The following is a 22,620-nucleotide window of genomic DNA, read 5'->3' on the forward strand; positions in this document are numbered from 1 at the left end:
AATTCTTTCAAAGCTCCTTTCTCCTGCAGTCAGTACCTGAGGCTGCTTCGCATTTCGATGAGGCTTGTAGTTTTGCTCTTAGGGAGATTTAGAGACCCCAGAAATCATGTCAAACCCCCACAGAGACAGAGCTGAGTTCCTCTGAGTCTTCCTAGCAGTGAGTAGAGGGGGGGAGAGGAGCGGAGGAGCCATTGGTGCTAAAGCCTGCGGTGGATGTGTCAATCTTTCCTCAGCTGACTCTGAAAGAGTTCACACGTTTAATGTCAGGGACTAGGATTTTTCCAGGAAAGGAATTCTGGTCAGATCTGTGTGTTTGGGACCTGCTGTGATGAGGCTTAAAGAAGTAAGAGAGGCTCTGTGTACAGCCTGGAAATGGCTGCTGGGAAAACAACAGGGAGGCAGACTGAGGAATGGATGGGTTTCATGTGGGTTCAGGGAAAGAGGTTTGGTTAAGGGCCCTATGAAACTACATTCTGTGGTTAATATCGACTCCGTATGAGTGCAGACAGAACACTTTTACATACACACCATGAGCCCTCTGTGATAAAACTGACACGTACTGTATATGATGCAGGGTCCAACTGTCCTGTAGGAGTTTCCTGTAAGCTAACTGTGTGTTAGGGTGGATAAAAAAATACACTGGGACATTCAGAGGGTGAATAATTTCTGTCTTGATGAATGATAAGTGATAAAAACCTCCCTATCACTGAAAAGCATGAAGCATTTAGTTTGTCCTGTTGACAGTGTTGTGTCTCTTTCAGCTGTGGGCATCCAGATGAAACTAGAGTTCTTCCAGAAGAAGTTCTGGACGGCCAGCAGACAGGTGAGTACAAACAAACACACCAACAATCCATGTAAAAAGTATGAAAGAATTAGGGATGCAGGATATTATCTGCACAATATCGGTATCGGCTGATAAAAGCTTAAAAACACATTTATCAGTATCGGCAGATATGAAAATTTCTGCCGATAAGCACAGCCAATAAGGTGCTGTTTAGTTAGGATTATTATTATTTTCCATCTGAAAAATAAGCTCCTTAAATAAAATGTAGCACTTCATTTATTTGCACTGCAGAGCTCTGTGTCTGTCACCAGGTTGTTACAGTAGCTCTAAAATAATCAAATGCAACTTGGTTATGTTTAAAAATGCATTGTACATTTAAAGTTCATGTGATCTAAAGAAATTATTTTTCTGTATTTCAATACTGAATGTCTTGAGTTTGAAAAAATAATACATTTCTTATTTATGGTAAAATCAAATGTTTTTGTCTTGTTTTATGTGTGTTTCTTAAACAAATAAGACCGTCACAATAAGAGTAACATATAAATTCCAGTACAGGATAGACTTAGCTTTCTTTACAGTGAAAAAAACCAAACTTGTGATTATCGGTATCTGTATCGGCAAAAATCCAATATCGTGCATCCCTAGAAAGAATCAAATTATATCTATGAAGTCCTTGTTTCTGTCTTGTTTTAATAACAGACACCCTTATTTATAGCCACACAAACGTTTTAGAATTAGCATTTTCACATCGACATTTTGAGTAACTGGTAAGAGTTACAGTTTTGAAAATAAAACTGTTTTTTGTTTTAATGGATAAGGACTCCTGAATACAGTCACAGTATTCTGTAATGTTGTTTTCATCTAAAGATAAGGCTCAAAGTGCTTCACTTTGGAACATGCAGTCAGAAAGTTTTAAAAAAGACAATAAAAGGATACAAGTGAGCAAGACCTGAATGTGAAAAAATTAAACCAATACATCAGAGCAACGATGTTATCTTCTTCCTACAGTGTGCAGCATTAGATGGGAAATGCTCCATCAGCTGTGATGACGAGGTTGGTCAACACTTCTCTTCTCTGTACGTTACACAACATGATTTTGCTAATTCTGCTTTAACACTTCATTTTCTGTCTGACAGGACATTAACTGCTACCTTATCGACAACAACGGATTTGTTCTGGTGGCAGAGGACTACACTCTGGTAGGACATCATATGACAGAGAAAAGGCTCAACAAACCTAAAGCCAGTGAAATATTTTGAAGTATCATACTTGACATCTACATCTCCATGCTGGCAGAAGGATAAACCATGACTGAATGCTTCATACTAATTTCACAGGGGTATACTCTGAAATAGTTGTTTTTTATGCCAAGTGTGGGTCTACAATTCATATCAGGTCAAGATACACACAATTAGAATTTAAAAACCACATCTGGAACATACATCGGTCTTCCTGTTATATAATCGTCTCCCGTGTCTCATGCATATTGTTTGGACTCCTCTCAAGGAGACATGCTGCTGCCTTAGCATATACCCTCTGCTTAGCTGTCACCAGACATGCTGTCACTCCAGTTTTGGCTCATCCAAGTAGTCAGTCCGCTGGCTGTCACTGCCCTTCCCTCGCCCTGCATGTTCTTTTCACGTGCCTCTCGCTGGTTGGTCACCAGTTTTTACTCGGTCTACATTGGAGGAGACAGAGCGTTTAAGGTTTTCAGTCCAGTTTGCCATGTGTAGCAGCTGACTGTTGTACTCTTCGTTACCATTGCAAACACTGATTACGCTTTGCCACACTTATTAAATGAGAGTAACAACGAAAACGTCAAGAAAATATACTTCCTGTGTCTCAGTCACATGACTACAGGAGCCACTAGACTTCAGCAGCACCAGAAATATATCAGTAAATATTCTACAATATGTCCAAATCAAAAATCCAAAAATGTGTTTTTCACTTTACTTAAGCATATTATGTATTCAAATAATATTAAAAATAAGGGTTTTAGTGTTAAACAGCGTCTTCATCATGTAATCAGTATGTGAACATAGCACAGCAACAATGATGTCATTACATTTTTTAGATTAGGGCTGTTAGTGAAATTCAAAATTACATGCTTGCCAAGAAGTCACCTCCGCTACTGTAATGCCATCAACTTCACTTTGTTTATTATTAAATTGCCTCTAAGGTAATCTAGATTGCTTCTGGACCATCCATGCTATGTTTTGATCCGTGCTTGTCATTATTGATAGTCAATGTTGGCAACAGTTTTCCTCAAAGAGCTGCAGCTAACTGATATCCTGTGCTTTGGGGTTTTGATAGGCATATGTATTTTGTTGAATCTCCCTGGTAAAATGTGTTGCAGAATTATTTTAATGTGAGTGAGGTGGCAATCAGGGGTTGCTCTATCCCTTATCCCAACTGGACATGACTGTCCATCTTAATTTCCCAAACACATTCATTTTGAAAGAGTGCGTTTGATATATTCTTCTGGGACTCCTTTTACTTTTATTTTTGTCTTAAAATGACTTTTTGGACTTTTTATCCCATTAATCAGCGAGGATACGACAGTGAACAGAGCAGGAAACAGGGTGAAAGTGGGGAATGACATGCAGGAAACAGGCCACAGGTTGGTTTCAAACTCAGGCCACCTACTTGAGGGTAACCCTAAGGGGCGCGACCTAGACTGCCAGGCCATCTGCGCCCCTTGTCCTGGGACTTTCTATTGCTCCACAACCAGAACCACATTTTTTTTTTTGTGGCATTCTACAGATGATTTTAACACATTCCAGCATTCTTGTGGCTAACTGAAAAGCTGTTGGCATGTTTGAAATATTTTGGATTGTTTTAAGATATCATTTCACTAAAAAAGCAGGTAAATATGTTACATTTCAATGACTTTGTACTCCAGAATAGAAAATAGAAAATTACTTTTTAACAGATGCATTAAGCCAAGGAGGGGTTAATCATATGATTTTTAAAGGGACTATGAGAAGTTTTCCAAGTGATCTAGAAAAAGTCTACCTTCTCGATATATGCCTGATTGTAATCCACACTTTAAAATAAGACTGTCAGCACTAATGATACTGGTGACATGTTAATCTAAATTGCTACTTCTTAGCTTCCTAATTGGGTCGAGCAGGATCAGATTAATTACGGCACGTCTAGGTCCCTATGACAAAACCGCACCGGCTCATGAAGTTTCGTAGTGAGAAGAGATAACTGTGTTTTGCTCTGCTGAAAACAATTTCTGTGTTTAATTTTGTAGTGATGGTGGACACAGAAGCCTAACTGTCAGACAGAAAAAGGACAGAGGAGCAGTAGAAAGATAAACAGGAGAGTGATACAGCCTGAGCTCAAGGCTAACACAGGAGCTAAACTGTTAGTGATAATGTTCATACCAACCCACAGTCAGCAGTTATTCTGCAGTGGTCTGTTCAAACTTGAGAGGCTATCAATAAAATGAAGAGTGAGGTTACATTAGCTCTGATTGGTAGATGACTGGCAGGACATAGCTAACCAGGATTCACTAACGTTACAAATGACAGACATGTCTTTGAACACCAGGCTGCTAGCTGTGCTAAATACAGGCCGTTACTAAACTACTTACAAACTGACAGTGTTTACTTGTTGTCATTAGCCTACAGATATGTCGGCGCACCTGGCTGCCGTGTGCACCTTTGGCGCGTTGTATCCAGTAAAAAGTTGTCTTGAACACAGGGTATTTATTTCAATTCGATCTCCATTTAATTCCAAAACAAACACGCACCTCACTAAAAGTAATTTATGACTGTTTGGTGAGACCACGGGCCAGAAGGTGGCGAGGGAGTGCAATTACAACAGATCCTTCTCACAGCATCATTACAGCTTCTGCCAGCGAGATTTTAAAACTGCCTTCACCCTGGACCTGGCTTTAATTACTCATAGCTTAGTGACACCAGTAAGAAAAAATCTGCCTCTTAACAGACAGAAACCCCTTGTAGAACCAGATTCTTTGGTGGACAGCTCTCTGCCAGGACTATTTGGTGAAGTATAACAGTGGAAGTGAGAAAGATAATGAAAGACAACAGATGCATATGAGATTTATAACTTGACGTCCCAAGCACATAAAATTCTTTCAGTGGTTAAGATGTCATCCCTCTGTCTCCATGAATGTTTTGGCTGAGTATGAATTATTTTTCTCTTCTCTTTTTCTTTTGTCCTGGAAAAATCTAAGCAAGAGATCCCAGGACAGCATAGCTTTGCTTTGAAATCCATGAAGTCTCAGTTTTTTCTTTGATGAGGTCTCATCCAATCTGATCCGGATTTAGCAAATGTTGAATCGTAAACCTGTTAGAGCTTCTGGTATCGCTTTATATTAAAGTCCTGTAATAAGCATTAATAAGACCTTTGTAAGTACTTATAAGATGCTTATTGACATTATTATTTGTTTATAAGACTATATAACTACTTAATAAGTGTTTAATAAGGTCATTGCAAGGGTTAGGCCCCACAGGTTAGGTTTAGGCATGGGGCCCTGAATGGTTAGGTTTAGGGGGAGGGCTGGGGTAGGGTAACCTGACACGCCAGACGGACAGTTTCATATATCCCCCATGGAATTATTTCACAAGTCCGTCTGTGTAGCAGCTCTTCTGATTTGTTTTCAGAGGTGGGACTTTAAAAAAAATCAGTAGCTGGTGATTGGACGACCGTTCTGATTAACACACTCACCACGGACCAATCCACGTCAAGCCACGGTATGACGTAGCTTATGTGAGTCGATGCTTCTAAGAAACAAAAGATGAACAACTACTGAATCACGAGAAACAGCTGTGAAAAAGGCGTTAGACGACAGCTTCCATTTTTATACATTTAACTTAAGAATTAAAGGAACGCTGACAAGTACGAAAGTCTGCTGACGTCACGTCTGCTCCCACAGCTCCCGCCTCTCTTCCCTGATTGGGCCGGTCAGAATTTAGCCGAGTGAAATTGTTGGTCAATGGAGCCTGGCAAGATGGACCTGCAGGAGTTCAGAAACTGAATCAGGCAGGTCTGTCTGCTCTCCGATGTTAGGGGTAGGGCTCATGAGAGACAAAAGCAGAAGACAAAAAACAAAGAGGGTTAGGGTTAGGGTTAGGGTTAGGTTCCATATAGCTTATAGATTAAGTTGTCTTGTAGTAACTATTACAATGACTTTATTGAACACTTATTAAGCAGTTATATAGTCTTATAGACAAAGAATGTTAATAAGCATTTTATAAGTACTTACAAAAGTCTTATTAATGCATATTACAGGACCTTAATATAAAGCGTTACCAAGCTTCAAATATTGCAAAAACTGAAATTCAAGGAGATGTTGTATCTTAATGTGCATTTCTCTGGCCTGTTTTGACAAAGACAGTCTGTCTCATCTCTCTGTCAGACGGGGAAGTTTTTTGGAGAAGCAGAGGGAGCTGTAATGAGTAAGCTTCTGCAGATGGGCTCGTTCAAGAGGTAAGGATTTCAAACTTTGTGTGTGTGCGTGTGTGTGTGTACGTACTTCTACATGCCAGCACCAGTGCTTGAATGTGTATGTGTGTAAATGTATGTGCATATTATCACGCCGGCCACAGAATGAGAACACGTCTCCCGGTGTGATGACAGCTCTTAACTTGGCCAATCGTGTTGAGCTACTCAGCACTGAACTCCGACCCTCTTGCTCAGTAGAGTTCCTCATTTGGGGATTAAAGCAAATCTTTTTTCTGAAATGAAGGCATCAGAAGGAACTAGAAGTCGCACACGCATGTAGACATTTTCAGGCGTCTACTGCTCGTCGTAGAGCTGTGCCTTGTGGAAATGCCTGAAGCAGTGGGTGGCATCTTTCTGTGAATCATTTTGAAATTTAACACGGGAGGATAACTTTCCTCCAATGAACAGAAACACAGAGAAGCTAAAGTTAAAGTTTGACTGTGGAGTCAAAACTGTTTGATCAAACATTTTTCTTTAGAAAATTTATTTTCAGATTTTTTCATTTGACTGCATTTTGAATCACAACCACATTTCCAAGACTGTATCAAGACCTTCCCCAGCATTCCTCTCAGCCGCTGGGATGTGGTTGAGGAGTCTTCAGGCTATCATCTCAGTGTATCATGGTGACAAATCATGGCTCAAACAGTCAGCCACGCCTGTTTATCATAGGGGTGAAAACAAAGAGGCCTTCGAGTGCTTTCGCTGCGTCTTTCAAGTCAGATGATGAGGGATTATTCAAAATCAAGTGCGACACATGATGAATGAAAAGTATTACTTGTGTCAGTGAAGTAATAAAGCTTCTCCATCTTAACACTAATGAATCCTGTGTGATCTGTCTTTGCAAAGTGCCATCTGTGGAGAATTAATGTGAAGAGTTACAGCATAGTTTTTTTTTTTTTTATGTCATGATTAAAAATCATTAAAGGCGTTTTTTTAAAGTGCACCACTTAAAGTCCAAACAGGCTGCCAGCTTGGATTTATGAGTCAGCATCGAGGCTGCAGATGAAGACAAATGCAGACAAATTATTTTGTGTTTCCTTTGGATTATTCATCTTTTGAAATGAGCAATAGAGAGGCGAATCAATAAAAAAGGGCTGAAGTGATGTTATGCTCCCATGAAAACAGCAAACGAAGGGCTCACTCACACACACCCAGACGCACATTCAGTAATCACACATCTGTGCAAACACACACACACACACACACACACACACACACACACACACACACACACACACACACACACACACACACACACACACACACACACACACATACAAATATTATATTGCTCTAAGTTTGCTGCTAACACCATTACTTGGCTCGGCTTAGCACTAATTGGTTCCTGGCGGTGTGTTTTGGAGCTGTGTGTCACCGTTGCTGTGACTGAGGTTTGAACATCGCCCAGGGCTGCGGATAGTCTGAACCCACTCACACATCATACTTACACACACACTCACACACACTCAAAAGTATTGTCAAGTATAAGGGAACGTGTCCACAGGCTATGTGAAAGAGTGTCCAGTGTGTAGACGTGTGTGTGGGTGTACGTGTGTGTTAGGAACCCCTTCAATAACCTCACCCAGACAGAGCCAGACCTCACACCCTCAGGGTCTGCTAAGCCCTTAAATCCTCCGATATCCCCTCCAATATCCCCAAATCATCTACACTCACACACACACACACCTTCCTACATCGCTTTGAGGAACCTCTGGGGAAGCTCTCGGCTTTCGCTTGCTTTCCTTTTCCCGTTCTCGCCACATCCATCCAATATATTATCCGCAGGTAAAGCGGCGGTTAAAGCAGAGGTGGGATCCCTCTGCCTGCTCCCACACAGCTGTGGAGCCAGCCCTGCAGGCATGTTCGCATAGAGATAAAGTGTGAATCAAGGCTTGTATCACCTTATCTAGGCTGACAAATGTGTTACCTATGAGCAGATAAATCGATATAAAACTGTCCATCTTTACCTCCTTTTATCTTTATGTCTGATCTGTGTCTTACCCTCTGCGCTCTGGTTTCTGTCTTTATCTTCCCAGGGTCACTCTGTATGACTACCAGGCTCTGTGCTGGGTTTACTCAGAGAGTAGTGACAGTGGACACACACTGCTGGATGTGAGTGTTTCCCTCACACGCAGAGTTAGTGCTATTTATGCTTTTGCAGGTTCTAAATCACATTTTTTCCTCTCCTTGTCTCTCTTTTCCAGCCCTACTTTGCTGTCTTCTCAGCCATGAAGTGGCTCCTGACTGAGCTCGTCATGTAAGACTTGTGTGTGTCTGTTCGTATCGTACACGCTCCCTTCATACATGTGCTTTTGATGACTTGTACGGAGGCCTCTGGGGTTGTGATTGTGACTATATGTAAGCTGTATGTTTGTTTACGAGTGCCTCCACATGCACGCCGTGCTGATCGTCAAGTGATCACGAGCAGTAATGGTGACCTGATGTTTCCTGTGATGCCAAGTTGTGGGTTTTGAATCTGTCTGGGTGGTCTGATGTCGCCATGATGCATCATGGGAACGCTTAGACGTCAGAGCTAATTTTAAAAACTGTCAGATATTTTCTGCCTGCAGACATTTCATAACTTGTTTACGTGTTTCCAGTTATGCTTTATTTGAGCATTTTTGAGTTTAATATGTTTAGTTATAAGAGGGAAACTACAGTATGAACTGTTCAAAAGTCAAACACAGTCATCACTTATAAAAATTTGTGTTCAAATAATAACAAAAAGCTCACACATTAACACACGTGATCAGTGTATGTCCTTAAAAGAAGCACATAAGCATAATTTAAAAATAATAATAATATTTTTCATATATTTTACATACAAAGTACATTCAGCGAGCTCATTATTTTCATGTGAGAAATTCATGTGAAATTAATCACCATATTAAGACTTTATTCAACAGCTGTGTTCAGTCAGAACCAAAAGAAAGCATCCGACCACATCATCCAAATTCCCGTTTTTATTACCAGAAAAACAAACCCGACAACCTGTTTTACAAGGTGATATTTTTACAAGCATGTATGACTAACCAAAAACTGAACAGAGAAAAAAAGTTTGGAGATGAGTTACCACTTTCCTCATATGAAAAGAGTCAAATTCAGCCCCAGCTTGCACAATCTTTGTAAATATTTAACTCTGGTTCTGGAGAGAGATTTTCACGGTTTATTCGCTTGAAATACTTTGAGGCATAAGACGCAAATAAATAAGATGAAACTGTGACTAGGATACCTGCCAGTAAGCAAAGATTCCTATCTGTGCCATGGTTTCTTTTGAAGCTAAGTCAATCATCTGTTGTGTAAATAAACAGTTTGCCCAACTGTGGCTCTTGAGAAACTTTTATCCTGTATGGAAAAACGTTAGGAATGCAGCAGAGTGTTGAAGTTTGTATTATATAAGCGTGAGATAGAGAGCTCTGTTATGACCGCCGTCTTCTTCATATTTAGATTCCTGGTGGAGTTTAACTTGTACAGCTGGTGGTACTCTGACCTGACAGCCAAAGGTAAGAACACACTCTCTAGTTACCTGTTAGTCCTCTATCACACACACACGCTCAGATAAATAGCTTTATATAAATGTTTCACAGACACACAACCCATAATATGTTTGAAAATAGGAATCATTTATATCTGTTCAAAGTGAATACGCCTTTTTGCATGCCCACAAGAATGTTGGAAAAACAGTCTGTTCTGTTTTTGTGAATAATTCAGATCCTCAGGAATAATCCATCACCAACAATGACAGTGCGTCTTCACGAATCCCTGGAAAATTATTTGCACTGAATGTTACAAAATTGTGAACACATTTGTGCAAGTGTGAAAGCAATTCATCAAAACTTCTAAGCATTTTGAAAATCAACTTTTTAGCCACAGCAACTTTCATTAAGTGCTCAAATTACATACGAAATGGATCTGTTGTTTAATTTAATTTCATATTTCTGGTCTTAAATTTACAGAAGACAGACTTTCTTTTTTATTTTAGGAAAACGCATTAGCCCTCATCATAGAAACTTTATCAAAGCAAACGGAAAAAAACAGCAAAAGAAACAAAAATAACTTCTGCGTTTTGTTTTTTGTTTTCGTGGAAACTTACAAGCTCTTGGTTTAGACTGCATTATTCCTGGACATGTGCTGACTAATTCTCAGAGGCAAGGAAGTTTCCAAACACAATGTATTTCCACACTTAACCCCTTTTAAAGGTGGATAATACTTGTGTGGTCAGCTTTTATTAAAAAATAGATAATTAAAAAAAATTATTAAATCTTTGTTTTTAATTATGTCTGTCCAAAAAAATAATTTCAGAAATATGAAAAAACAGTTTCTATGCTTTTTATCTAAACAAATAATCCAAAACTCAAAACAAACACAAATACCGTGTCTGTTTTTCATCCTATTACTTTCAGAATAAACACACAGTGTCCTCAGCGCTGACCTCCTCTCTTTCCTCGCCATCTCTCCTCCACTTCCTCTCACTCTGAGTCAGTGTGACCGCTGCTGGAAAAACAGAATAAAGACACATAATCCAAAACCTAAAAGTAAAAATGGCAGAACATGAGATTACCTCGAGTGACCCGTGTGTGTGTGTGTGTGTGTGTGTGTGTGTGTCTAGGGGGTTATATATTTGATGGTTTTATGATCTGTAGGGATGTGTGTCATATTGGTAATGGTGGGAAGTAATATCCGCTCCTGCTCTTTCCCTCCCTCAGTGTCTTTCTCTCCTTCTCTTGTTTTATGTCTTTTCTCTCTTTTTTTCTCTTTTTCTCCCACAAATACATCCACATTCTCATATTTTCAAAGCCAAGCTTTGCATGCTGTGACTCTTTGCGCCTTACTGAGAGTTGAGTACTGTTTGCCCTTCTGAAATTAAAGCCTCACTGCGCAGCGTCACATTTTGGTATTCGTTTTCACCAAAACCCAAATGAAAATATTTCATTTGTGCACTTAAAGCCAGAGAGAGAGAGAGAGAGAGAGAGAAAAGGAACCACAAAATGAAAGTCTATTAAATGTTTTCCTTGCTCACTCTTATCCAGAACGAAGCGAAGCTGGGCATCGCTGCTTGCCAAGCATTTGAGACAATTTCACAGCTGGCTGGCCTCAGGTCTTAGAAGCACTTTCTCTATCTTTGTACAATAGAAACACAGGCCTGTGACACACTGCTGAAACACCCCAATTTAGCAGCCTGTAACTCAATCTACACAGCCGCTGGAGTCGAACTAATCCCACACGTTTTTACATGTAGGCTACGTCGTTGCGTTCATATTTACAACTGCATGTACACTCATTTACTCAAACAACAACACTGCTCTGCTAGGAACCAGTGATGATACTGCAGCGTTAAAACTTCACGCATACACGTCATCTTTACAGATATGTGTGTGAAAGAAAATGTGCCATTAAAGCTGAGAAAGACTAAACATTTTTGTTCAATGCAAATCTGAATATAAGCTGCTGCTTTATGAAGCCCGAAATGTAACATTAACAGAAGTGAATGCAGTGGTTTTCATCTTGCAGTTTTTTCTTCAGCCTCTGGGTGGCAGAAGAGTTCAAGCAATACTGCATAAAGTTGAGCCCAGATTTTCACTGGAAATGTCTCAACACAGACGAAAGAGCGCTGCTTTATTTCAAACTTGTATATTTGCAAGGATGTGGTGTGTTTGCTTACATATCAATTTGCATGGCTATTTTGAATACATATTTGACTTTGAAATGAATGTTCCATGACCTACGCTCTCAATTCCTGCTTTTTCTTTCTTTCTCCCTCATTCCCCGTCTTTTTCTCTCTTTTTCTCTGTCCAGCTCAGAGGGCAGGTCGCTCCATGCAGGTTCCATGTGACACCGAGTACCCGGCGTTCATCTCTGAGAGGACCATCAAGGAGAACACCGGCAACCTGGACTGTGACGGGTGCATCAAGTACGAGACACACTCAGACATAAGCGCACAATACGAAACAAGAAAAACTGTCTAAGTGTCCGCAAAACACCTCTGAGCTCTGATGGCCGCTGCGCTTCATAAGTGAAATAAAAAATGATTCCCCTTGTTTACTCTCATCATGAGGGGTTGTTTTTATCTGCTAAATCTCTGCTAATGGGAAACACATTTCGATCATTTATTGTCTGTTGAAATCACTTTTATCCCAGCAGTCCATCAGAAACACCCACACGGACACTCGCTCTGTCCTGCGGCCATTTGCAATTCTTGGCGTTAAGACGAGGGAGGGAGGTGGAAAAAAAAGGCTTCCTCTAAAAATGGGAAAATGAGTGTGGTCCCCATTAACAATTTGGGCTTTTCTGTCAGGCAATTGTGGGGTGTTCTCTGGATCCCTCTGATGGGCCCTTCATTGCTCCCAGCTGTGGAGCTGCCAGGGAAGCTCAGAGCCCTCTGTGTGTGTCTGTGTGTGTTTGTTTTCCCCGTGTGTCTGCTGTCGATACAGCGCCACAAGGTCAGCAGGGTAACCACTGCCCTGGGTGTTAGAATGGAAATGTGGTTAGGGATGTAGTCAGATCCCAAATATACACACATACAATGTGAATGTAGACTCACTGCAGCTTCTTCTCACACACTATAACAGCATACACACACACGTACACACACACATGACAGAAGCGCATGCTTCAGAGAGGAATGGCCTCATCCCCGATGATGACACCGGAGCTGGGATTAGCAGGCAGGGCTGCGTGATCAGAGCAACATGCCTTTGAATAAATCTTTTTTAGAGCACAATGAATTTGACAAAGTGGAATAGAGCTTTTATTTGGGGTATATGGAATTTTATTGCTCATATTAGTAATAGAGGATATTGGTGATAAACATCTGTTTCCCGTTACAGGCTGAGTGAAGCCTTCTCTCATATTTTCATCAGGAAACGTGTGTGTGTGTGTGTGTGTGTGTGTGTGCTTTATGCCTCAGGAAATAAAACCCTAAGCTGTTGCCTGTTAAACCTCATTTTACTGTATTATGACTGTACGAGTGCATGATATCATTTGTGTTCATCCATTACCTCCGGATGGTTGAGACAAAGCGACGGAGCTTAGAAACAATAAAATCTAACAGATGATATAACGCGCTACAGGAGGGTTTAACCTCCATTTATGCCCTGCCAGCTTCTCTCAAATGTAACACGAGCCTCAGGGCAAAGAGTGTGTCATGTCTTCAACCAGAGAAGGTCTTCAAGGGGACTATTAGTGACAATATTCACAGTCGTATATCTTACAGCTCCAAATGCTCTTTTTTCTTTCTCTGGACCATCCCAGACAAGCTGGGTCCTGAAAGAGAGCGGTTCAAAGCAGCAGTGAGAGATACAGCTTCAGAGCAGCAGTCAGACCAGACGTGCTTTCATCTGTTAGAGATGCTTGAAATTCAGAGGCCTCTATGAACATGCCAATACATAATGGGTCTGTTTTCAGAGACGCTCATATTCCAACAACACATTAGTCCTAAGTTTCATGCTACTCAAACAAATTTTCAGAAAGTATTTTAATGCATTTACAGAAGATATAACGTCTGACATCAGCAATGGTGGTTTGTTTGGAACAAGCTTTTTAATACTTGAGTGTTTCCTGATGAAGTAAATCTATATCTTAATATTAGTTTTATTATCTGGCAGTTGTTTTTATTATATTACATGAAGTATTCTTTCCAATCTTGGGATTTTTTTTTTGTTGTTTATTTGATGTGACAGCTACAGAGAGATAAGAAATGTAAAGAGTAGAGAACAGAGCAAACGCAGTGGGAGTGGAACTGCACCAATCCCAATCCAGGTATCAGGTATCAGCCTGATTAAGCCCCTCAAAGCTAGATGGGGTATTGGTGGGAAGAGGCTGATCCATTGTGCTGATCCAGGAAACCCTTTTTTTTTCTTTTTCTTTTTTTTTTTAACCAGTGCACTTTCTTTGTTTTTTTGCTGCATTATCAGTTCACAGGGTTTAAAAGTTTACAATTGAAAAGTAATTCCTGTACATGCTGAAGCATTTTTTTTACCAAACTACTGGTAAACATTGATTTATTTTATAGTGTAAATAAATGTTAACTTCAGTAGTTCTATAGGTATTCATTTTTTGGCTTTTACCTAGAGCTTGTAGGTTATTATTTAACACTGGTATCAGATTGATATTGGTCAATATCAATATAGATATTGGTATCAGGACCAAAAAAGTTGGATTGGCGCATTTCTATGTGGAACCATCACTTTACGTTACTTTTCACTGATGACCATGATGGAGTTTGCAACTCATCAAAAAAATAAGAATTAGAATAGAATAGATTAGAATAGAATAGATTAGAACTTTATTGTCATTGTAACAAGTATAACAAAATTGAAGTCACAGCAGCAATCAAAAATAAGAAAGTGTATAGAAAGAGCAAAAAGGTCCATAAGAAAATAGATGATGACAGCTTGTCCATCATTCTCCAGTTCAGCCAGCCTCCACCTCCACAGGGTCCAGGACTGAGCTTCTTCAGTCATGCTCCATCTTCGTCTCCTAGATCCTGTCTGCTCACAGCAGGTGGAGTTCTTCCAATGTGGTGTTGGTGTCTGATGTTAGCTCTGTTAGCCATGTCTTTAAATAGCATGATGCTACTCTGCCCTCTGGTATTCCCTCTGTTGCTGGGTTAGCACAGCTAGTTTGTCCATCTTATTGGAGATAGATCTTATGTTCCCAATAACGATGGATGGAAGGACAGGTCCATGTCGTCACTTCTTAGCTCACACCTGAGAACCAGCACATTGTCCTCACCTCCTTCTCCTCACCTTGTGGTTAATCATCAGGCCTTACACCAGTTAGCATTGACATGCTACAGGCTGCTAACAGCTGAGTTCGCATGTAAACAATGCAGCCATGGTTACATGTAGGATCTCCAGACAAACGCAGGAGAAAAAATTCTCTGTTTAAAAAATGTTAAAAATGTGTATAAAAGAAGCAGGTATAGATTGCAACTACTAAATATTGAGCTTTCAGCTAAAACATGAAAAACTCAAAGACTTGACCAGGTTTTGATTCTGGATTCACAGCTCAGGTGTCTTCATTTGGGCAGTCTTTTTTTTTCTTGCTGCTGGTGAAAATGTAACTGCTTATTTCTGCTGTATTACTGAAGTTTGCACAAAAACACATCTTTGCATAGGCATGATTTCAACTACAGCTGGAAAACTACTGTGGAGAAATACTGCTGCAACAACCTCCTCCTACCCTTAAAATAGAAGTTATTAAACAAAATATGTTTTTGCATATGTTGGTGCTGTCACTGTGCTGGTTGAAAGTCTTAAGTATTTAAACCTGATTTTATCCTGTTTTCAACCCTATCTCAGTCTGGGTCTGCTGGATTGTTTTGGATTTAGCAAACAGCCCCCTTTGATGTTTTTAATGACATTTCTCATAACATTTTTTTAATTTTATGTACTGAGCAGCATTTTTAGTTCTCTGAAACATATCATGGCTAGTGTTTCTCAGCCTTTATCATTTGTTATGAGCCTTTTGCAGCATTTGCAACAAATCAAATCACTTATAAAGTTCCCTCTGAAAGCAGTGTGTATTCAAACCATATAAAAGTGTCAAAAACATTTTAAAAAATGATCTTGGGATCAGGCTGCTCGTTTTCCTAGCGAGTAATGAGAGAAATGGAAATAAAATGACAGCATAGCTCTGAAAACCCGCGAGTGTGTTTGTTGAGGTCTAACTGGAGCAATCTCAGCTCAGTGAATTAGTAATTGTTAAATTACACACAGTAATTACTGGTCAAATTTTCAAACTGTGATGACAGATACTTCTGAAAACCATACAGTGTGTGCAGTTATCGTGCAGTTATGGTTAGTTATGCAATGATTAAATCACTGGAAAAACGTGAAAACTCACTATAGGACCAAGACAAATATTACATTCAGCCAAAACAGAGCGCAGAGTGATTTAACCATGAAAGATAGATACATCTTGCATGAAAGAAAAACATAACGGTATCTGAAATATCATCATAAAAGCTACAGTAGAGCTGACATTGGATATGTCAGGGTTTTAAGTTCATCTTAAAACAGAGCAGAGAAGCTTTACTCATCTTTGAAGTTGTGATTTTTAAAAGCTGATGTTCCTTTTGTGTCTCATGCAACAGTTGTTATTAAGTCTGAATTTCTTATTCTAATGCTGTTTTTTCCTCTTTGTGGATCTCTTTTCCTCTTTCTTCTCTCCTCTTTTATCTATTCTTGGAGTTAACCGAATGTTTTATTTTGTATATTTCACTCTGTGGGTGAGCCGTGCACCTGAAGCCTCAGCAACAGGACACCACATCAAGAAGAAAGCACAGTCTTTGCCTTTTGAGAAAAAGAGAGAAAACGCATGAATATCTGTGTATTTGTGTCCAAGTATGCATGCATGTATGTATGTGCGGTGTAGCGCTCCCTTTCCCAGCACCGCGTATGTTCAAGGCCAGCAGCTGTGCTGTCAGGATGTGTTTAAGTCTTTCCTCCAAGAACACTTGCTCTGCTTTCTATCAGCAGGCTGAGCTGGGCCGGCTCGGCGCTGTGCAGGGGTGAGCACAGATTATTAAACATCAGCGGATACTAATTCGCCCTGATTGGACCTGGCTTGATGTATTTGCTGGTTTGGTTTGGTGGGGTTTGGTTGGTCACAGTGGGATAACAGTATTAGTGTGCGGTGGGTCGGTACTACTCAGGGATTGGAGTCAGTTTGTGGTCAGATTAAATTGGTCATAATATTGAATTAGTAAGAGCTGAGATGTTCCTGTAGTTTCTAGGTCTGTTTTGAACTATAAGACCTTCCTGTCTTTGTGTAAGCTCCTGTTCTACTCCATCAAAGTTACGTGTGTGTGTGTGTGTGTGTGTGTGTGTGTGTGTGTGTGTGTGTGCGTGTGTTTGCCCAGACGTTTGTGCGTGTTCTGAAATGTGCCTGATAAATGCCTCACGGTGAACTTGGTGAATCAGCCCGCTGCTGCTCAGGAGAGAGGGAGAGGAGAAAAGAGATAAAGAAAGAAAGGGTGACAGAAAGAAGAGATCATCTTTACGACCCCTCTTCTTCATAAAGCTTATCCTCGCACATAAATCACCGGCTAGGAGGCCGAGGCGGGCCCTGATCCCTCAGGCCAGTAAAACACAGTCATGGGAAGCTGTGAGCACAAAAGTGTGGTTCCCATTTGTCTCCCTTCGGAGTGTTTTATATTCGCAACACTTCATTGGCGCTTGCTTTGGATGGGCTATATCGAAGACGAAAGAGAAGGAAGGAACAGGAATGAGGAAGAAGAGTGAGTCAGAGGAGTCTGTGTGTGTAGTTTTCAGTGTGTGTGTGTCTTTGTGTTTATTGACAGCTGGCAGCGAGACAAGTCATCTTTCTGACATGCATCCAGAGCATCTCCTCTCCGCTAGGGGAGAATGTGAACACTCATAACACAAATCCTCTGACACATGGAAATTTACATCATACCAACGCGCCTGCTCTGCTTGCCAACAAAACTCGCTCCTTCTCTTCTTCCTTCCTCATCTTTTTTTTTTTTCATCTCTCTCTTGCTGTCTGTGCTGTGATTGACAGGTCCTTTGTGATCCAGCAGATCCCCAGCAGTAATCTCTTCATGGTGGTGGTAGACAACAAGTGCGACTGCAGCATGTTCGAGCCAATCACTATGGACCCCATCGAAATCATGTATATCCTTCACTCGCCAGAGGCTGTGAGGAGTGGGTATGACTTTGGATAGAGAGTAATTTGTCATTTTTGTCGTCTCAATACGAGGGGTTTGCACCAGGGTGAAATGGATTCAATAGAAGGGCAACATTTCACAGGGCTTTGCGAAACTGGATTAAAAGCCACCAAAATAGTAATAATTTTCATGATCCAAATGTGGAAATTTGCAATAAAGCGACTTCAGAGAAAATGAAAAACATAAAGCGGAGAAATGAGTTTGAGGCGACCTGAATGTGCTTTCAGTCTGCTGCCCCCCCTCTGAGAGAAATAACAACATCACCTTATACTGTTTTTCTTCTGCGGATAAATTTAGTTCCTGAGGTCTCATGTCACAATAATGTAGTCTGTGTTTGTTGATGGTTCTGGGGTATAAAAGGCATCAAGCATTTTAAGTCTGGGGAGGTTTGTTTGCCTTCTACCCCCCTTAGTGGATAAAATAGATACACTGCTGTGCTGAAGCTTCAAGACAGCTCTCCATGAGACATCTGTGTCAGTACACTGTGTAAATGTGCGTGTGTGTGTGTCTGTGTTTGAACTCCATTACACAACGCTCCTCTCTGTGATGGGAAACTGATCAATAACAGACACAGAGAGACTCCAGTCAAACTCCAAAGAGCTTAGCGCGTCACCACATCCACCAGTTCCTCCTGTAATGTGTGTTCCCCTGAAACTTTATACAGCACAGTCATGCTGTATATACGTGTATGCCACTGTTTATTTTGTTGCAGAGTGCTTACCGTAGACTAAAGCCTGCTTTTCTGTTGCTACGAGACAAAAGAAAATTCATGAAACAAAAGCTCTGGGTCTACTTTCTTTGTCTTGGATGCTGTGCCCAAACGTATTACTGCATCCATAAGAGCCTCTTTCAGCAGATCTCCTTGTATGTATGCATGCCTGTCTGTTATAAACACAGAAACACAGAGGAGCAGGAAAACCGCCTGCAGTGGGTACATGTTGTCTGTTGTTGCCTTAACTTCAGCTGCACATAATGAATCTCTCAAATGTGAGAGGTTGAAGATGCAGAAGGACAGGAGGCGCCCTGATACCTGTCACCCCTATCACCCCGAGGTAAACCACGCTCGCTCAGAGATCACTCAAATACTTCCTTCTCTACGTCTGATCTCCTCTTCTGAAATACTTCACGTCTTTTCTTCCTGCAGGAGAACTCAATGGAGTGCGGAGGAGCTGCAGGTCTTTCTTCGTCCCTCACAGCAACACTGCTGTGCGTCCTACTCGCTCTGTTCCCCAGGTGACCAGAGCTAGCCACGCCTCCTCATCCAGCACTTGACTCGGATCAGCTTGGCTCGGAAAGCGGAAGAATCGCAGCAGTGCCACAGAAAAAAAAAAAAAACACCACCCATGTCCCTTTTTACATTGCGCCCAATTCCAACTCACCACCTACAAAGCCCCTCGCCCTGAGGAACCCCTCTACCAGGCACTTATTTGAAAGGATTGAAAGTGGATAGCTGTTCAGATAGACTTTATTAAGGTGCTTTAGCAATACCACACAAGCCGCACAGAGAGATTTTTGTACGGATACGTTTTGAAGTAATAATGCTTACAATGCACATAGTAGCTTATAAACTGCACAGGTGACACTCACACCGTTATGTTCAGTCCTTTCAGGTAGCAGCTAAGGGCCGGGGTCCGTAGCTGGGCTTGGAACTGGGCATTAGAGCCACGTAACACCAACATGTAGAGACAGGTGCCCCTCCCCCTGGCCCGCTCTGATTACTTTATGGACAATAATGATTCTGAGGAAATAAAAAATAATACTGAAGATGATCCTAAGTGGCCAGGGTTGTAAAGAAATGTTTGTCTAATGATGTTTTTTTCATGATAAGATAAAAAATATGTCTATAAATGAAGAAAAAAGAGTTTTATTTATGATTTGCAAGTGATACCCATAAACTGTGACTATGAGATTTTGAGTCCTCTGATGTGAGTGGTTGTTAATTTTTGAGCTTTGCCTTATTGAAGAATATTGGTCCTGTTTGTGTACTTTTGAAATAAAATGATGTTGAAAATTGATGCTGTTGTTTATTAAAGGCTTTTGCTGGAGAGCAGTGAGTTAAATTCAAAGAAGGAGCTCTCATTCATATAGACTGATGTGTTGTTGCTGGCAGAACTGACGGTCTCTGCTCTTATTGTTTGTCTGTAGGGAGAGTTTGGCTGACTTTTAGACTCTGTATAAGCAGAGATGTGGCAGACTTAAGTGTGCAGAAGCAGAGGCATGCATTTGTGTGTGTGTGTGTGAGTGAATGTGGTGTTTCGTTCTTCTGTCATTCATGAAAGCGTCTCCCCTGCAGGCCTCTCCCCCACACAAAGAGACAACAAAGACCCTGACACTGAAATCAAAGGCCAACCACAACATACATCTGCATTTGCTTAGCAAATTGACACAAACTATGCTTTGACATTTTCTGACAAACACATATGTCGATGCAGGAATAGGATTCTCATGTGTTTGTGCGTGCATTCAGATGAAAACAAGAAGCTACACATGACGGAAGATTTCAGAGAGCCTGTCAGTGCGAGCAGGGGGTCACTCTGCTGTGGTCCCTGTGCTCAACAACCAACACGTGTTGTCGCCGTCTCCTTCCTCACCTTCTAGCCAACCAACTCCAGCTCCTCTGATAAGGTAATTCTCACCATCCTTGTGGGTCTGATCTGCTCTCCGCTGGTTCACTGATCTGGTCCCTTGAGCAACACTGTTTGACTCTAATCACTTCCAGTTATCCTGCTCTTCCTCTCTCTCTATGCTCTGCAGACTCGCCGACTTGCTGGTGGCTCATTTATCACTGCTTAATGGGAGTGAAGCTGTTTTGGGTCATGCATGCATCCAATCCGGTCTGTGATTCCTTCCTGTTTGCCAGATGACTTATGGGAAAGTGCATGCAATGTGTGTACAAAAGGGAGACTCGAGGAAAGCAATCTTCTCTCTGGGAAAATGCCACATCAGATAGCCTGGCTTCCACCTCGGGGTGCTGCGAGTGATAAATGCTCATCTCTGTTTTCTGTTAGCTGTTTTCCCTTCACACAAGCAGGAGAAACATGACCCGCACAAACACTTTAGGCCACCTTTTCCTGAAACATCCCTCTGCATATCACTCTTGAATAATTGGTGTATAGATATGATGAGGATTCGGCTGCCAAATAGAAATAAATGTTTTAAAATGCATTTAAAAACACCATGAAGGGAAAACAATAAACAAAACATGGCTGATCTAAAGGAACTGAATTCACTGAATTAGTCAAAATGAGTAAACTTGCAATTACATATAATATTTTTGAAATGTTATTCTTCTTTTGGTCTAACTTCAAAATAGAAGAAAAATGACTGATATATTTAAGTCATGAGCTCAGAATATATTGCACTAGAAAAACTGAAATTTAAGCAACTATACTGTCTGAACTGTAAGTGGCATACAATGATGCTTTGAGGATACTTTTAAAAAGGCCCAGCTGGACTAGTGTGAATGCACTGTTTGTGAGTGTATGAGTAAACACACTGCAAGCAAATCTGAGAAACTTATTGCACAGGTTCATCTGCTGATTAAATGATTCTGAGAATCAAATTGTTAGGGCACTGGTGAAATTTTGTACAGTGACCTACATTAGGGTCACTGGTTAGGGTCACTCTTTTAAAATGGATTGTTAGTCTATGACTTTTATTGTTGCCTTGTTGTTTTTGTATATTTTTATTCTTCTCCTTTCTTTTTTTTACATATCGACCCTGAGTCTAAATAGAAAAAGCCTATCTTATCAATCTTTATGAGTCACACTGACATGACAAGTCCAGAAAGAGCCCTTTTTTCAAGATATAAAAAGACAAAAATACACAGGAATTGCACATAAAAATAAAATGCCAATGAGGTAAGAAGAATTAAGCTTGTTTCGCTTTTTAAATTAACACATTTGATGCAATTTTTTCTGACAAAATTGACAGATTTTTTTTTTTACTTTTACAAGCTAATCTGGCATCTTTTTCCTTTAAATGAAATAAAATAGGACACAAACACTTGTGTGAAACAAGTCTTTATGTCGCACTCTAATTTTTAAAATTATTTATGTCAATTCCATCACACAAAGGTAAGCTTGTAAAGGACAGAATTTATTCATTTTTACTCAAGATAAAAAAAGGAGTCACTGGAGTACGGAAAGCCAGAAAAGACACATGACATACAGTCTCATACAGGAGTCACAAAGATTGACTTTTGTTTAACTGACATATTATATGCAGGGTTTTCTTTCTTTGTTTTTTTGTTTGTTTTGTTTTTTTTTCCTTTTTCTTTTTTTAATGAATGTGTCTTTTTTAATGATGTCTTTTCCTCTAAAGGAGAACTGGTGTACCTCAGTTGGTAGAGCAGGTGCCTTATATATAGAGGGGGGCTGTAGAACCAGTTTCTGGTTATTTCTGTCATATTTGATGAACGTCATAGTCATACTCTTCAAGCTGTCTTATGAAGTAAAGGCAAAAAGTCCCAGATTTGATCTTAAAAAATTGTACCCTATAGTTGTTCAAACAAATATCTCATTCCTATTCCTTCCATTTTCAAAATATACTTAGTACTTGAGGTCTAATTTATTTGAGGGAAGTTATCGGGGATTCTTCACAACGTCACTGCAGATTAAAGCACACAACATGTAACCTAAAGACAACAAATTAAACAACTTAAGAG

At 40.4% G+C, this 22,620-nt stretch overlaps 1 protein-coding gene across 2 annotated transcripts in view; it reads left to right on the forward strand.

Annotated features, from left to right (window-relative positions):
* Positions 1–19,967, forward strand: part of cacna2d3a (calcium channel, voltage-dependent, alpha 2/delta subunit 3a) — a 159,149-nt gene extending 139,182 nt beyond the window's left edge. For both annotated transcript variants that reach the window (XM_074680877.1, XM_074680879.1), the window contains 11 exons: positions 762–823; positions 1,793–1,837; positions 1,921–1,983; positions 6,177–6,247; positions 8,299–8,374; positions 8,467–8,519; positions 9,710–9,765; positions 12,059–12,173; positions 17,789–17,901; positions 18,924–19,006; positions 19,099–19,967. In XM_074680877.1, the coding sequence (XP_074536978.1) occupies positions 762–823; positions 1,793–1,837; positions 1,921–1,983; positions 6,177–6,247; positions 8,299–8,374; positions 8,467–8,519; positions 9,710–9,765; positions 12,059–12,173; positions 17,789–17,901; positions 18,924–19,006; positions 19,099–19,191 (830 nt within the window). In that variant the 3' untranslated portion in view covers positions 19,192–19,967. The remainder of the gene's footprint in view (positions 1–761; positions 824–1,792; positions 1,838–1,920; positions 1,984–6,176; positions 6,248–8,298; positions 8,375–8,466; positions 8,520–9,709; positions 9,766–12,058; positions 12,174–17,788; positions 17,902–18,923; positions 19,007–19,098) is intronic.
* Positions 19,968–22,620: the final 2,653 nt, after the last annotated feature.

The sequence above is a fragment of the Halichoeres trimaculatus genome, unplaced genomic scaffold (genome assembly GCF_033239565.1).
Source record: "Halichoeres trimaculatus isolate MK-OKI-2021-1 unplaced genomic scaffold, fHalTri1.1 fHalTri1_scaffold_11, whole genome shotgun sequence".
In the NCBI taxonomy this organism is placed as follows: Eukaryota; Metazoa; Chordata; class Actinopteri; order Labriformes; family Labridae; genus Halichoeres; species Halichoeres trimaculatus.